Source organism: Brachyhypopomus gauderio, chromosome 15 (assembly GCF_052324685.1).
Source record: "Brachyhypopomus gauderio isolate BG-103 chromosome 15, BGAUD_0.2, whole genome shotgun sequence".
In the NCBI taxonomy this organism is placed as follows: Eukaryota; Metazoa; Chordata; class Actinopteri; order Gymnotiformes; family Hypopomidae; genus Brachyhypopomus; species Brachyhypopomus gauderio.
In genome coordinates, this window is record NC_135225.1 from 21,561,785 (window position 1) to 21,579,235 (window position 17,451).

At 45.9% G+C, this 17,451-nt stretch overlaps 1 protein-coding gene across 2 annotated transcripts in view; it reads left to right on the forward strand.

The window, feature by feature from the left end:
- arfgef3 (ARFGEF family member 3) overlaps positions 1 to 17,451 on the forward strand; it is a 43,439-nt gene that overhangs the window by 3,281 nt on the left and 22,707 nt on the right. Inside the window, exons 3-17 of one of the 2 annotated variants that reach the window (XM_076973870.1) lie at positions 1,362 to 1,443; positions 1,859 to 1,990; positions 3,597 to 3,665; positions 5,138 to 5,260; positions 5,789 to 5,825; positions 6,121 to 6,205; positions 7,117 to 7,221; positions 7,312 to 7,639; positions 7,860 to 7,972; positions 8,057 to 9,015; positions 9,235 to 9,401; positions 9,628 to 9,793; positions 11,474 to 11,581; positions 12,082 to 12,297; positions 13,764 to 13,874. In XM_076973870.1, the coding sequence (XP_076829985.1) occupies positions 1,362 to 1,443; positions 1,859 to 1,990; positions 3,597 to 3,665; positions 5,138 to 5,260; positions 5,789 to 5,825; positions 6,121 to 6,205; positions 7,117 to 7,221; positions 7,312 to 7,639; positions 7,860 to 7,972; positions 8,057 to 9,015; positions 9,235 to 9,401; positions 9,628 to 9,793; positions 11,474 to 11,581; positions 12,082 to 12,297; positions 13,764 to 13,874 (2,801 nt within the window). The remainder of the gene's footprint in view (positions 1 to 1,361; positions 1,444 to 1,858; positions 1,991 to 3,596; positions 3,666 to 5,137; positions 5,261 to 5,788; positions 5,826 to 6,120; positions 6,206 to 7,116; positions 7,222 to 7,311; positions 7,640 to 7,859; positions 7,973 to 8,056; positions 9,016 to 9,234; positions 9,402 to 9,627; positions 9,794 to 11,473; positions 11,582 to 12,081; positions 12,298 to 13,763; positions 13,875 to 17,451) is intronic. The other variant, XM_076973871.1, reaches the window with a different exon arrangement.

Below are 17,451 nucleotides of genomic sequence, written 5' to 3' on the forward strand. Positions count from 1 at the left end.
GGGACATGTTAAGATTTGCAGGGGTCTCCTGTTCTCCTCTCAGTCGGATTGAGCATGAAGAGTGATGTTTGAAGTAGAGATCAAAACTAGAGAACAATTCGTAGATACTGGATTTTATTCTTAAATATTGGTGACCTTCATTACTCAAAACATAAAGGGATATTAGTTGTGTGTATACCACTACTAATCAAGGCAAAACCAAGGCAAAACTTATACTGTGGAGAAGCTTACAAAGGAATTTTAGATGGTTGCACTTTATGAAGTTAGTAGGTGAAGAGAACTTTGCATTACCTCAGCACATCTGCACCAGCAGGACATCACCAGGTTCTCACACTGCTCTGGTTTGGACTTGCTCCACTCTTCTTCCAGTGTTTTCCAGAACTTTGTTGCTAATGTTGCTAATGAACTCTGTGGAGTTCAGTTCAGGACTGTATGCAGACTTATTTCTGTGTTCTCAGCTTCAAGTCAGTGCTTGCCTGTTTTGCAGTGTGACACAGGGCATGGTAGTGCATAAAAGTGGCTGGCTGATTGGGAAGTGTTCACAGGGAAACAGAAGGATAAACATTAGCATTCACATTGCCCTGTAACTGGATTAGAGGCCAATCATCTGCTTCCAAACTACACCACTTCCTCCTTCAAACTTTGCTGATTTCTTAACACACATTGGGATCTGTCTTTTCCCAGGTCGATGCTGGACATAATGTATAAATAAATAAATTACATTTCATCTCATCATTAAAATGCACTTGAACCAGTTCTCTTCCAAGTACAAAACATGCTTCCAGTCAAAGGTTCGTGTCACCTTCTGATTCTTGCTTGGTTACTGCAGCTTTCGGCTTTAAGTCAGGATTCTGTCAGACAGCGACACGGTGGATACCAAGTCAGAACCTGGACCTGATCACTGCTGCATTGGCAAATGATACCAGCTGCAGTGTTGCAGGGATCCAATCACCTTGGAGCAGCTTGCCGTTATAAAATGACTGACTGTTGTGAGGTAAACAGGGTTTGTCAGGTAATTAAGGACATTAGCACCAGGTGTCAGATAAACAGCTATACATAATAATACGTCCAGTAACCATGAAAGGTCCCAAAGTGTTCCTTTAAATTATGAAATTCACTTCAGCTACGCCCCTTCTTCTCAGGTAGGATCACTTTAAATTGGGATAAACACCAGTGACTTTGAAACTGACAAAACTTTTAGGTAAAAGTTGCTTTGTGACCTTTGTCTCTGCTGAAGCCTTTAATGCCTCAGAAATGGAGAACTGCACAATTAAATTCTGTTTGGCCTCGTGTTCCTGTAAGCCTGTGATCAGTGGCACATGTGTATGGTTCTCTGTTAAGTGCCAGGTCTGTGTCTCCAGGGAGAGATGCCTGTTCCCACTTCAGCTGGCCCTGGAGTCCAAAAATCCCAAGCTGGCCCAGACGGCTCTCGCGGGGATGCAGGTGAAGGAATTACTTCAGTTTCCTCTTCAGCCAAAATGCAAATCAGTAAATAAGCAGAAGAGAAAAACAAACAAGCATGGAAATAAAGTGATTAGTGCTTATCGGTGTGTTTAACTTATAATGCAGGTGACCATATGTATATGCCTGTTAATATATTCAGAAATTTTGGATAACAATAAAGAATGTGCATACATATTAAATATTAAATGTGTATTTTCTATAAATGTTTGTCTATTTTTATAAAGACCCTTTCTGCTGTGATTCTCATTAGGTATAAATATTTGATGTTAGTGCTGGGAGCCCATATGTGCACATATGGGGGGGGGGGGGGATAAAATTATCTCATATAAGGAGTTTTCTGCATAAAAATGTGTACTTATTGTGGATTTTCCATCTCTACGTGATTCTGTGATAGAAGATCCTTTGTGAGGATCGCTTTGTTGCAGTGGAATCAAAGGTCCCAGGGAAACAACTGCTGAGTCAAGTGCTTGAGGCGGTCAGTGTGACTCCTACTCTGAACGAAGACTTGCAGGTGGAGGTGATGAAGGTGGGTGCCGGTGTAGAAGTGCTTCTTCAATGCATAGAACATTTTAAATTACAGATTTAACAGCAAAACATTACACTGTATGCTCAAACGTATGTGGATCCCCATTGTAATTAGTATTCCGGGCAAACTTTTTTACTGAGTAGTGCATAGACTCCAGCACATAGTCCTGCACTCTGGACACTGGTCCTGTCTCTGGTCATTGGTCCTGTCTCTGGACACTGGTCCTGCACTCTGGATACTGGTCCTGTCTCTGGTCCCTGGTCCTATCTCTGGTCACTGGTCCTGCACTCTGGACACTGGTCCTGTCTCTGGACACTGGTCCTGTCTCTGGTCACTGGTCCTGCACTCTGGACACTGGTTCTGTCTCTGGACACTGGTTCTGTCTCTGGACAGTGATAGATGACAAATTGGTTTGGTGGATGACAAGAGAGCAGTACCTATTGGAATGTACAGCACACACAGATTAATAGGAAAGTGGAGATGTTTTCTGGGGTTGGTGTAGGCCTCTTAGTTCCAGTGAAGGGTATTGTTAATGTTACAGAACACAAAGATGTTTTAAACAATTTGGTGCTGCTAATATAATAGTTTTATTTATAAAGTACTCAATGTCACTTTAATGTAAAATAAAAGCCAGCAAACGAAAAGGTGTATTTGTGAAACTTGGTGATATGTGTTTGAGGATAATTGAACCCTGGAGTACATATTGATGTCCATTAAGACACTTTACTTTGGAAGAGCTTCTGTGGCCTGCACAGACCACTGACCTCCACACCTTCAGAGCTGGAATTGGAATGAATAGGAATGTTGATTGTGAGCCAGATCTTCTCATCCAACATATGTATTTTACCTCCCAGAAGAGAGGAGGTTCTTGTAGAGGGGTGCCAACTCCATATTAATGCACATGGGTTTGGGATGCGATGTCTATTAAGAGCATATACATCAGGTGTCCACATACTTTTGTCCATAGTTGCTAGGCTTTTGTAGACCCAATTCCCTGGATTAGAATTAGGGAGGAATTACCACCCTACCCTGAACTTGTGATTCTAAAAGATGAAGATGAACATTCTAATTTGTGGGATTTTTTTCTTTTCATCTCAAAAGAAGAAAACCTTGGTTTTTGAGCCAAGAAGGATTTTGTAAATTTGTGCCAGTAATCAAGTTCCAAGGCTCATATTTCATATCAAGAATTTTTTATGTGCTAAATAGAATTCTCTTTTATTGGAATAACTTTTTTTAATACTGAGTTTCAAAGAAGCAGCTATAATATGTAGTTTCCAGGGACCTAGTGGTTTGCAGTTATGAACAGACTATGTGTGAGATTCTGAACGCCTGTTGGCTGCAAATGGGGCGAAGGGAAAACCCAACCAATGAAAACGTGTTGATCTCTCACACCTTATGTGCTGTGTTACACGTAGCAAATCAGATCAGTTCTGGATCACTGTTTGCTGATAGTTTTAGTGTATCTAATCTCATCTACTGGATCTCATCACTATAGCATGATTTCATGAGATGCCCATGGGTGAGTTTCATGAATTTCCTCACCACCAGTGTAACATCCGCTGCAATTTCCACTGAAGACGATTTGTCGTTTCTTGTTCCTGTCCAGGTTCTACTGTGTGTCACCTACTCGTCTGCCTTTGAGGTCAATGGCAACAACATTCTGAAGATTGCTGAGGTAAGGCCACTTAATACAGGACACAGGGCACTTTAATAACGGTGTGACTGAGGAGAAGCCAAGCACACAAACACAAACACACATGCTCATGCGTGCTTTGAAGAAACTTGGAAAAATGGTCCAAAATCATGAGATATTTTTGTTATTGGGTATTCCAGAAATATGGCCCCATAGCCCCAGGGCTGTAGTTCAAGCAGTGTGCAAGTGTTTGTGACTATGTCTACAAACACACCATAAAAACCTCATAACAGTGTGTAAATGAGTCTGGTCTTGCCAGACGCTGCCATTTGCAAGATCCCTACACAGCTGGAGGCCTGCTCTCTCTCTCTCTCTCTCTCTCTCTCTCTCGCTCTCGCTCTGTGTGACATGTATGTATGACTCAGTATCCGGCCAGATCAGAATGCCTGAAGTACACAGGCATGACTAACCCCTCCCTTTTTTAAAAACTCTTCCATGAAAGCTAATCACTGTGAATAATGAAATGTTCTTTTCCAATCCTTGACATTTCCGCCATGCTGTTGCTGATGTGACTGAGAATGCTGGGGCCCGTTTCCATGACACAGTCAGAAGGGAGGGGTGAGGGTTCCCAGGCAACCTGGTCCAGCAGGTGCAGACGCTATTTGTGGTCACATCAGTGTTTTAATGGGAGAATGAGGAATTTTCCATTTTAGACGTCCTCTGTTTTTTAGACATGACAGAAGATAGCAGGCCTATGGCATTTATATAAGTTTTAGATTTCTAAATGCGTCCTTATTTTGTCAGCATCAGTGACTTCAGAGTTTTCCATTTTATACCTGCCCTACTGCTGAGAATCAGTTTGTACAAGGTATAACGAGTTCCTGGTTTTCTTTGTTTATTCATTTAGTGACAGAACACTGGCTGTTCAAGCTAACAAAACCAACATTTACAAATGAGTCCCACCGACAGAACCTGCTCCTTCATATGAACCTGCTCCTTCATATGAACCTGCTCCTTCATATGAAGCATTCGTTGGAAATATGCCTTTTTAGAAATGTTTTAATGGCCATGATGATGTTAGGTTAAACTAGAAAAGGTTGTTACCTGATTTCCTTTTATTTTTCTTCCTTTTCATTTTTAATAGTTTGCTACATATTTGCAACCGTGCAAATCTGTTTTTAATCTAGCAGAGTAGATTGAAGTGAATATTTTAATATGAAGAAATGATCAGAGATTATCTGACCTTACTCTGGTATCTGCTCTATAATCAACTGGGAAGATCTTCCTACCAATAAAGCCATGTTGTATGCAAACTGTCTAAAATGGCTCTATGCCAGAAGGTTAAAACTCCACTTCCTAGGAACCTGCATTCAGCCATTTTAAAAAATCCATTGCAGCTCCCAGCTTCAAGGCTCGATGTGCGTTTCAGTATATGAATTCGGTGTGTGTGCGTGTATGTGTGTGTGTGTGTGTGTGTGTGTGTGTGTGTGTGTGTGTGTGTGTGTGGTCTGCAGGTGTGTATCGACACATACATATCGAGTTGTCATCAGAGAAGTATCAACACAGCAGTGAGAGCTACACTCAGTCAAATACTTGGAGATTTCACCCTCCAGCTGCAGCACAGACATGAGAACACAGTGAGTCAACATCCACCCCCCCACGAACATGTACACACACACAGAGCTCCTTCAAGAACACACACACACGGAGCTCCTTCAAGAACACACACACACACTTTTGCCTGCCAACGTAGGTGCAAGCTTCCTCACGTCCTACCTGTTACACACCATTTCAACAAGATTGACCAATGTGCTGTGATATAAACACGGCACAAGCTGCATATGTGTGTTACAGCATTTTCAATGAAAGGTCAACTCATTTTCCAAGACCCATATTTCTGTCCCACGGGTATGTGGTTTATGGTGTTCCATTAGACCTTATCTTCAAACGCTGACTTTTTCACCAAAGACGCAGGTCTCAGTTTGATCTGATGCATTCACAATTTTATACACTGATTTTTACTATTATTTTAATGTCATGAATATGAAGGGATATGGCTCTTATAATCGCATGCTTAACCTCAGGTAAACATATGCACAATTACATGAATATATGCATAAAAACTAGACAAACCTTCCCTATGAGTGATCTGCTCTGTGTTGTAGGGCACAGATGGAGTTGAGTGTCTGGTCCAGCGCAAAGGTACTGGTGTCACTGATGGAGCAAAAATAGCTTGAAGCTGAATGAGTGTTTTCTCTTCAGACCACAACAGCATCCCACATGGGATGTAAAACAGAGCAAATTACATCTAACTGATGCAATTCAGTTATTAATGATGCACTAACAAGACAACGTCTAGCAAACATGCGTGATAGAATTGCACTTCTTCCGCATGCTGGCTCTGATTTGAAAGTAATGTGTGTGTGTGTGTGTGTGTGTGTGTGTGTGTGTGTGTGTGTGTGTGTGTGTGTGTGTGTGTGTGTGATGTTCTCTGTAGACATCTCTCCCACCACTGCGGCCTTGTATGAGGATGTTGTGACCGTCCTCACTGCGTTCTGCGATAAACTGGAGTCTGTTTCAAAGTACGTATCCAACTTTTACAAACGATCTGCTTCGCCCTGTTGTGTGAACTTCACACTGTGTTGTTTTGCTTCACTATCATCTTTTTTCTTCTTCATCTTAAAGGTGACATCACTGCCCACAAGCAGAGCAAACAGATACATTACATGCGTGAAACGTGATTGGTGCTAAGCGTGACTCCCCCAGGTGTCCCGCAGGCTGCATGGTCTGGCCTGGCCTGGTCTGGTCTGGTCTGGTCTGGTCTGGCCTGGCCTGGCCTGGCCTGGCCTGGCCTGGTCTGGTCTGGTCTGGTCTGGTCTGGCCTAGCCTGGTCTGGTCTGGTCTGGCCTGGCCTGGTCTGGTCTGGTCTGGTCTGGTCTGTTCTGGGCTGGCCTGGTCTGGTCTGACCAGAATGTTAACCAAATTTAACATTTGTTACCATTTAACATTGGAAGCCTGGTCTGGTCTGGTCTGGTCTGGTCTGTTCTGGGCTGGCCTGGTCTGGTCTGACCAGAATGTTAACCAAATTTAACATTGGAAGTCTGGTCTGGTCTGTTCTGGCCTGGCCTGGCCTGGCCTGGCCTGGCCTGGTCTGGTCTGGCCTGGTCTGGCCTGTTCTGGCCTGTTCTGGGCTGGCCTGTTCTGGTCTGGTCTGGCCTGGCCTGTTCTGGTCTGGTCTGGTCTGGCCTGGTCTGTTCTGGTCTGTTCTGGTCTGGCCTGGTCTGGCCTGGTCTGGTCTGGTCTGGTCTGGCCTTGCCTTGCCTGGTCTGGTCTGGCCTGTTCTGGTCTGGTCTGGCCTGGCCTGGCCTGGTGTGTTCTGGTCTGGTCTGGCCTGTTCTGGTCTGGTCTGGTCTGGACTGGTCTGGTCTGGTCTGGTCTGATAGATTGATGCGACCCATGTTCTTACATAGCTGCTCTTTTCTCATCCGCATAGTGACAACCAGCTGTTGCAGCTGCTCTACCTTGAGTGCATTCTGGCCATGCTCAGCAGCTGTCCTCCCATCATGCACCTGCACCGCTGCTTCCTGGACCTCGTCTGGTAAGCCCCCCCGCCGGGGCCTCCGCCCCTGGTTTTGCGTTAGGGTATTCCTATACTCATTTGGCGGTTGATTATTGTCCCACCACACAGGAAACAGCTGTGTCCAACGATGGTGGTGATCACAGGGAACCCCGCCAACGACAAAACCGTCACCTCGGCTCACGGAGGGCCGGGCCCGGAGTCGGAGCCTGCGTGTGGGGCAGGGGTGAGCGACCAGGGAAGGGGCTCGGGATGCTCCTCCAGCGCCCCTGCCATGATTGGGCCGGTGGTGCGCACCGTCTGCTACATCGCCGCCGAGCTGGTGCGCCTCGTGGGCTGTGTGGAGTCCATGAAGCCCGTGCTACAGTCGCTCTATCACCGCATCCTGCTCTACCCACCCCCACAGCACAGGGCGGAGGCCATCAAGATCATGAGGGAGGTGAGCTTTCCTTTTTTATCGGTTTTAAAGTTTGTGGCTTGTGTTTTGCTTAAATATACTGGTGTGGTGCTCGCCCCTGGGACTTTTAAAAGACTCTTTATTATTATTATCTTTATTCTTTATTTATTAATTGACTTTCATGGATTGTTAACATTTGTTAACATTTAACATTGGAAGTTTATCTGTTCTACATAGCTCACTTTCTTTGTCTGTTGCTCAGATCCTGGGAAGCCCACAGCGCTTGTTTGATCTCGCCGGCCCATGTGTTATTGAACCTGAAACGAGAAAGAGATCCTTCTCGAAGAGGAAGTCACATCTCGACCTCCTCAAATTGTAAAGTTCTCCTCAAAGTTTAGCAAGCTTGTGTAAATGAAGAACTTTCATTATTAGTGATGTTGCTGAATGGTGTTGTTGTAGGGTGATGGATGGCATGACGGAGGCTTGCGTGAAGGGTGGGATTGAGGCCTGCTACGCCTCAGTGTCTTGTGCCTGCGCCCTACTGGGGGCCCTGGAGGAGCTCAGCCAGGGTGGGGGCCTGCAGCCGGACCAGGCCCACCTGTTGCTGCGGCGCTTGGATGACCTGAAGGAGGGTGTGGAGTCAGCGCGGGAATCGGTCGAGCTGAACGAGGCCGACTTCCGCTGGCAGCGGCGTGTGCTGTCCTCAGAGAACGCGCCGTGGGAGCCAGACGCCCCCGAGTGCAGCCCTGACATCAGCATCAGTGTCACCACCGACACGGGCAAAACCACTCTGGAGGGGGAGCTGGGCCAAACCACTCCAGAGGAGTGTGGGGAGGAGCCACGCCTGCCCTCACCTTCCTCCTGCAGGGGAGGGGGGGGTGCCGCGCCTGACCTGCCGGCGTGCGCCCGGGAGAGCTCCGGGCAAGCCCCGCCCCCCAGCGCCGGCGGCGCCCCCCCCGACGTGGTGCAGCGCAGCCACGCCCTGGCCTACCCGGACATCACCAACTTCCTGTCGGTGGAGTCTCGCGGCCGCTCGCACGGCTCACGCTACAGCGAGAGCAACTTCAGCGTGGATGAGCAGGAGCTGTCGCGCACCGAGTTCGACTCGTGCGACCAGTACTCCATGGCGGCCGAGAAGGACTCGGGCCGCTCGGACGTCTCCGACATGGGCTCAGACAACTGCTCGCTGGTGGACGAGGAGCAGACGCCCCGCGACTGCCCCGGCCACCGCTCGCTACGCACGGCCGCGCTCTCCCTCAAGCTGCTGAAGAACCAGGAGGCTGACCAGCAGAGCGCCCGCCTGTTCGCCCAGTCGCTGGCCACACTGCTGCCGCGCCTGCTGACCCTGCGTAGCCCCGCCGACGTGGACGTGGCCTTCCAGAACTTCTCCTCCACCTTCTGCTCGGGCTTGCAAGCAGGTAGGTTGTGCAGGGGAGCCAAATATGGACCAGTGCCAAGCAGAGACAAGCTGATGCTTTGGTAACAGAACTCTAGGGGTTGTACGCTGAGAACATGCTTTGGTTTCCACTGGTCTCTTTTCTCTTGAAGCTTTGTAAGCACTGCTGTCGTTGTGTTATGACTGTTTGATAAGTCCCTTTTTGCCATGGATGCACTGTTGACGTTGTGTCACCATCCAGGGGGCGTCCGTTCTCCTGGCTTTGAGGCCAGTGAGAATCTGAACTGCCAGGCTCTGATGAACGCTGACGGACTGTATCTGGTGTCTTACTACGCCTTGCTCCTCAACCTCAAACTCTGCACCTGGGACTACTACCACAGGAGGCCCACGCCAGCCACCATCACTCTGGTACAAGCCCTCCGCTGAAGCTCAGCTGCTCATAGCTGCATGTCAGATGCTACAGAAACATCCAGACTTTTAAAATGCCTTTAACATGATGTCATGTTAACATGTACTGCTGACCATTTTCACCTTTTTGAGGGAACTGTCTGAATGCTGAATTCTGGTCCCGTTCGATTTCGGAAGGTCTGAATGAGGCATGCTCCTGTGTGCTTGTTTGCGTGTGTGTATGCAGAAGGAGTTTGTGCGTCAGATCCAGAGCAGTGGGGTGCTGGTGGTGCTCTCTCAGGCCTGGATAGAAGAACTGTACCAGCAGGTCCTGGAGAGGAACATGCTGGGCGATGCTGGTTACTGGGGCTCTCCGGAGAACCACGTCCTCCCCCTCATCACCATGCTCACGGGTAACGTGCTCCACCTGCCATGGCCCACGTAGCACTGGACAATCTGATCATTTAAACTTTGATATTACCTGTGGTGTTTACCATTGACCTAGATACATAAGCCACATTACATCAATTTGACATTCAAATTGCATAATTGAAATCAAGGTATTTCCAAATATTTAAATTTAAATGCATGAAAATACATAGAACAGAACTGTGTATACCCCATATACTGTAATCTGATCTAAAACAATTACTTATTAGATGATGAAGGAATGTATTCATATCTATAGCCAGCCATTTTGCCCACACACAAACAATGAGGGCTTGTTGAACATCCCAAAACCACTGTGTGCCTGTTCAGTTCCCATGTGAAGTCAGGGTCTGATATTACATGAGAAGGCCTGGCTCACAGTCAGTGTTCTGGTAAATTGTAAAGGTGTTTGTTGGGCTTGAGGTCAGGGCTTTGTGTAGGCCACTGGAGTTTCTCACATCAAGCCATGTCTTTATGGACATGCACATGTGGGAACTGTAGTCACAAAGTCATGAAGTCATGTACTTGGTTTTTGTGTGGTTTACCATTATCCATATCCTTCACTGTAACTAAGGGTCCAGCCCAGACCATTATCTGTCCTCCGTTCAACTGTCCCGATGGACCTGCACCCTCCGCTAGGCAGGGTTCACCTGGTATCTCCACAGTGCAGATTCGTCCATCAGTCTGCTCAGTAATTAAACAGTGATTCACATTTGCGCTTTCTCCACGGTCCAGTGCTGGGTTGCCTTACTCGTAGGGTCATAGTCTTCCATTTCACTGGAGCTCTCGCCATTCCGCACAGATATTGCTATCACAGGCAGATTGGAGGTCTGTGAAGCTCATAGCAATACGTACACACTGTGGTGGAGCCAAAGGGGGGGCAGGAGTGGCAATCGCCACCCCCAACAGAGCCCTTGCCACCCCTAGTGCCACCCCACTGGAAATGGTAATTTTAAGAGAAAATATGTGTTTCCTTTTGTTCATCATTTGTATATGGACCCCTCTGGTAAAGCCTTGCTCACCCTTTGGCCACCCCTTGAAAAAAAGTCTAGCTCCACCACTGCGTACACACGAGGGGCTACGGCACCTGCCAGCTCTGCTGTGCGATTGCGTGGGCCGCCCCTAGGGGGCAGAACTGCTGTTCTTACATGATTCCGTTTCACAGTTATAGAGGCCACAGCTGAGCACGGAGGATTCTGCAGGACGGAATGTCACACGCTGCCTTGTGACTAATGTTTGTATATGGAGATTATCTGGCTATGTGCCTAAACGTATAATCTGCTATCATCAGCTGTGGCTGAAACTCAATAAATACTTTTATGTCTGGATACTTTTGGCCATGTAGGCTACACTGTATGTTACTGTGGAACATATTACATTTAGGGAGTTACTGAAGTAGTTTTGGCCCCAAAATGTATGCTCTTGATTAAAATTATCAAACAACCTTTACAAAAGGAAAAATGTAAAATAAGGTATTACATTTTTACATATTTCCTAAAACATGTTTTTGTAGACCAAGTGTAGACCAATAAAGTAAATTAATTGATGGAGTGTTTTGGGGTGAGAGACTGCCTAGTTCTGATATCAAACAGGCTTCTCAAACACTTTTGGAAAATATTTTATTTATAGTTCACCAAGGAATGTTTTTCTCTCTCTTTCTGTAGATATCGATGGTCTTGGCAGCAGTGCTATCGGAGGTCAGCTGATCAGAAGGGCTTCAATGCAGTCACCCTTTAAAAGTGATAAGAATGACAGTGACACCATGACGGCAGGTACAGTGTGTGTGTGCTTTCCACCACTTCCCTGTGTGCGTGTGTACACCTGGTGCTGGGTGGGCGTGGCTTTCTTCTTTTATGAGTGCTCAAAGGCAGTTAGGCCGCCCGCGTCCCAGCTGCTACCAGCAGAGGACAAAAGATGTGTTCTACCTGGCTGATGGTTCATTTTCATGTCCAAATCTCCATGCTTGTTTATTGCTCAGGCACACTGCTCTGTTCCTGAGTCAGTTATTCACACACTACACTAGCCACTGCAGCCTTGTCAGCCATGAAAAGACACTAATGGTGAATGCTTCAGTTCCTAGACATGCTAACATAGATAGTGATCGTAAACTAGCATGCACTATTTAGGATGGTCTCATTCGTATACTGTGAAGCTGCACCATACACCTTTTGATTTTTTCAGCATTCTCTCTCTCTCTCTCTCTCTCTCTCTCTCTCTCTCTCTCTCTTTCTCACTCTCGTTCTGTCTCTTTCTCTCTCTCTCTCTCCCACAGGTGTTGTGTTTGCCCGCTACATCCTGACTGGCTGCTGGAAGAACCTGATTGACACTCTCTCCACGCCGCTGACGGGCCGGATGGCGGGGAGTTCGCGGGGGCTGGCCTTCATACTGGGGGTGGAGGGCATGAAGGTCCAGAACGTGAGGGAACGTGACACCATCTGCCTCAGCCTGGATGGCCTCCGCAAGGCCGCCGCACTCAGCTGCGCTCTGGGTAACGGTCCACCCAATCACGCCGTTAATCCGGGATTACCAGGAGCATTACGGGAAAGATACAGTAGAAATACAGCTGAGCAGATGAAATTAACATAGAATATGAAAAAAGAATAAATTGGAAGAGGAGAATAAATATCTTAAATAATGCATTAAAATAAATGGGGTTAAATGGAAAGATAAGAAAGATACAGATAATAAAATACACTAGCAGAAAGTAAAGTGGAGGAGTAAGGTACAATTTTAAAGTTAACTAAAAGATAATTTGAACATACAGGTCTTAACTTTCGCCAGTGTGCCTAGATTGTAAGGAGCCCTCAGATTACTAGGAAAGGCATTCCAAAACCTAGGGCCATAATAAGAGAAGGCAGCTTAACCATTTAGGCAGTGGTGCACATATACTGTTGATGGATCTGTTGATCCCCAGTTATCTCTCCACTGAAGTTCAATGCAGCGTATTTGAAGGTCATGGGCAGTATCTTAAAATCAATCTATAAGTGCTGCTGTCTGAGAACAAATCAACTACTCTGCCTTGTTCTCATGACAGTCAAAAGTATTTGATTATTTTTCAAAATTATATGATTATTTGAACCAGATGCACTGATACAAAAGCTTCTTCTGGGTATCAGCTACTGAGTGAATGCCCCCTGACCTTGGATATATCTGTCCAGTAACAGAATGCAGCTTTGCAGTCATAAGATCACTTTCAAAAGAAACATCCATGGATTTGACAGAGATTTAAGCCTTCGGTAGTGAGGTTTACAGACAGCTGGATAAAGGTATATGTTACATCTATGTATGATGGAAAGACAAGCGTTATTAAATCTCTTGGCTAACGAGAGCAGGTGTAGAGTAAACAGTGCTGGTCCAGGGATGGTGCCTGATAGAGAATATGGCAGTGACTCATACGTTGGCAGCTTTAACTATACTTTTTGTTCTGTGGCCTTTTATTGGTTAGCTTTACGAGGAAGGTTCTGCCTCATATTTGAAGGTTTGCTACTAGCTTTTGCAATAACCATGATAATACTGCATGTAAAGATGGCATACATAACAAACTAATCAAGATTCTCTGGCAAAAACCTAGTATAGGCATTAGCTGGTTCCAGCAGCATAGTTTGGGACAAAATTTGGAAATTGCATGTGATGAAAAGTTTCGAACCATTCGCATTGACAGTTTAGATTTTGTGGGGGTTTTTGGTCCTTCCAGCTATTTAAAATAAAAGACCTATATTTTAAAATGTCAATAAACTTCTTACAGATTTGAGCTTTTGATACAAGACAATGTAGAACCTTATTTCACATGAAATTCCTTCAAACAAAGATTTTTGATCATTGGCAATGCTGACACATATTAGCAGGTGGAGAACAGGACTGCCTCTGTGCACTGATGTGTGTGTGTGTGTATTTGCGTGTGTGTGTGTGTATTGGCGTGTGTGTGTATTTGCGTGAGTGTGTGTGCACATGTAGGCGTGGCTGCCAACTGTGCGTCAGCTGTAGCCCAGATGGCAGCGGCTTCCTGTGTTCAGGAGGAGAAGGAGGAGAGAGATTTGCTGGAGGCTGGAGATGCCATTACTCAAGGTGCTCACCCACTTATATGGAGCCTGTTTTGTGTATATAGGTACCATGCTGTCAATAAGTAAACACGATTGTTAGTGTCTGTACTCCAGCACCTAGGACTGGACATGAAGCAACTCTGGTGTTGTAGTAAAGATCTCATCTTTTCATTCAAGTTACAGAACGACAATGTTTAGTACATGCAGGGTTCGTACGGTCATGAAAAACCTGGAAAAGTTATGGAATTTGAAAATAGCAATTTCCAGGCCTGGATAAGTTTTGGAAAAATAAAAAATACTCACATGTTTTAGAAAAGTCATGGAAATTTGCTTGACACAATAAATGTATGTTGTTCTGATAACCGGAAGAAAAAATTAATAAATATAATATAGCCATTTTTTTTTCATTGTGCGGACCGCTAACATAACTTCACACATTAGTTCACTGCGTTAGCGTCGGACTCCAAGCGGAGCTGTAGATTGTACTTTGATGTAAATCAGCGTAATGCTGGTAAATGCCGATTAAACAATGACTGCTTCAGTTGGACAAACACAAGCTATGGCTTGTGAAAGACAAGGACACGGGGCGTGCAAAATGTGCACGGTTAACGATGGGGTTAGAGACTGAAAAGTCCGTCATAAAGCAGTTTTCGTCGTTAAGCGCGACCCTAGATTTAGATACGTTTTGATCGTAAACACACTATAGAAAAAAAACTAACGATGTCCTGTAGTGTTCTTATTATAAAGTAACATATCGCGAGAGTAGAGTAGTGACGAACGCAAGGTCACTAACGAGATTAGAAGGATTGAGAAGTAGCCGCGACGAATATGTATGTGTGCCGTGTTGAATGTGTTGATTAAAAAAAACCACGATAAAACGGACACTACTCTGGTGCGTGTGATCCCTAAAACACCACAACTGGCGACGAGGATGATCCCGACAGCATAGGAGGACGGAAGAAAATTGCTCTCTCAGCTGTTAACGGACCCGGGGGGGGAGACGAAAAAAAAAGTCTACAAACGTCGGTGCTACGATTCCGGATTTTCACTGAGAATTCGACAACATTCTTTCAGGGAAGTGAAATGAGTTTTCTGTGTAATGCCAAAACGTTTAATGATAGGAATTGAGCGTGCATATTCCAGAATTGCTGATCACGTAACTTGTTAGAAGACTCGTTTAAAATCGAAAGTAAAAAAAAAAAAGAGAATGGCTAATGCTGTCCCGCTCGGTGGGCTCGCGCCACCGAAACCATTGGACACTGTTGGAGAGCCTGAAACTTTACATCAGCGATGGGAAATGTGGAAGAGTGAACTTGAAATATACATTGTAGCGTCAGGAGTCGTAAATGCTGCACAAAAGCGAGCTGTGTTATTGCTAACAGGGGGAGAGGGACTGCGTGAGATATGGAAAAATTTCACTGACGAGCAGAAAGCCCACCAACCCGCTACTGATGAGCAACCTGAACGAGATGTATATCAAGTAGCCATTCGACTCCTTGACAACACCTTTGCATTAAGGGAGAACATACCAAAAGCCCGTACAAAATTCTGGGAAACAGAGCCCAATGCTGGTGAGACAATAAATAATTTTATCATTCGCCTCAAAGTACTAGTGAAAACATGCAACTTCGATGCTGAAGCTGATAACCATGTAAGAGATAAAGTACTACTGCACATTAAAAATTCTGAGTTAAAAGGCAAATTATACAGAGAAGATAATCTTACACTGGATCGCCTTATCCAAGTAATTGGCTCATATCACTATAAGGAGGCGCTAATCCTCAGATCTCCAGCAAATACAAACCATGTCTCTGGTAGAGCAAGGTTCAAAACAAAGCCCAAGGCACCACCACAGTCAGGGTGTTACAAGTGTGGTGCACAAGGACACATAGGTCGCGAATGCATCCGATCCAAGAACCACAAGTGCAGCCACTGTGGGAAAAAGGGTCACTTTGATGATCTCTGCTTTCACAAAGATAAATATAAGTCAAACCAAGATGACACACTGAGTCCACGGGGACGTAGCAGAGCTTCAGGTCGCAGCAGGGATGATCCAAAGCAAAGCAAAGGTCGAAACAAAAAAAACCAACATAGGGTAGAAGAGGGAGAAAACGACTCACAGAGTGGTTCCGAGGAGCTCTACCTATTCAGAATATCTAAAGCAGAGGACACCCTAGATCTGTGCCTGAACGGTTTCACCTTACCCATGGTGATAGACTCTGGTGCTCACCACAACACGCTGTCCGAGCATGATTTTAAAAGATTACAGAAGGCCAGGACTGAAGTCAGTCTGCAACCTGCCTCCACAAAACTGTATTCTTATGCCAGCAAGCAAGCCCTCAGGCTCTTAGGCAAATGCACACTTGAAGTTGAAGTCCCAAACACAACACGGTGTGCTACTGCTTCATTCTTCGTGGTGCCACGAGCACAGGCGTCACTCCTGAGTAGCAGAACCAGCAAAGAGCTAGGATTGTTGAGAGTTGGCATCAATGCGAACATCCTGAGCTGCTCTGGAGCCGACGTATGGTCAAGTCTACGCAACAAGTACCCACAAGTCTTCACTGGGCTGGGGAAACTCAAGAACTACCAGCTCAGACTAAAAATTGATCCAGATGTCACTCCAGTCATTCAGCCCGTGCGGAGGATTCCCTTTAACCGGAGGCAGCGCGTCATAGAAAAGTTACAAGAGCTAGTTGACCTAGACGTCATTGAGCGAGTGTCAGAACCAGCACATTGGGTGAATCCGCTAGTCACTGTGGAAAAAAGGCCAGAAAATGACCACAAACACGGAGATGTGAGAATCTGCATTGACATGCGAAGAGCCAATGTGGCCATCGTCCGTGAGCGTCATCCTGTGCCTACCATTGACGAGACAATCCAGGAAATGGCCGGAGGGAAATACTTTTCCAAAATTGATCTCAACATGGCGTATCACCAAGTAGAGCTCCACCCCGACTCCAGAGAAATCACAACATTCGCTGCACCAGGAGGACTCTACAGGTATAAAAGGCTCTTATTCGGAGTGAACATGGCCTCAGAAAAATTCCAACAGATAATCAGCCAAGTTATCAAGGACTGCCCAGGTGCGTACAACATGTCCGACGACATAGTCCTAGTTGGCAGCACAGAAGCTGAACATGACACAAGGCTTGCTACCGTAGTGCAACGGCTAGCTGAAAGAGGACTGACAGTCAATGAAAAGAAATGCCAGATCAAACTGACATCCATCAAGTACATGGGTCATGTCCTATCACAAGAAGGTCTTAAAGTGTCAGATGAAAAGGTCAAAGCCATCACACATGCTCCCCCACCAACAGACGCGTCACAAATGCGTAGCTTCCTCGGATTGGCCCAATTCTGTGCAAAGTTCGCCACAATAACTGCGCCTCTCTGGGAACTCACTAAGCAAGATGCTGAGTGGAGATGGGACAAAGAGGAACTGTGTGCGTTTGACCAGCTCAAAGATGCTTTGATCAACGCCCCCGTCATGGCATACTACTCAGTTGGAAGACCAACCAGAATCACCTGTGACGCTTCCCCTATTGGCGTAGGCGCCATCTTAGAGCAACAACAGGCAGACGGAGTCTGGAAGCCGGTGTATT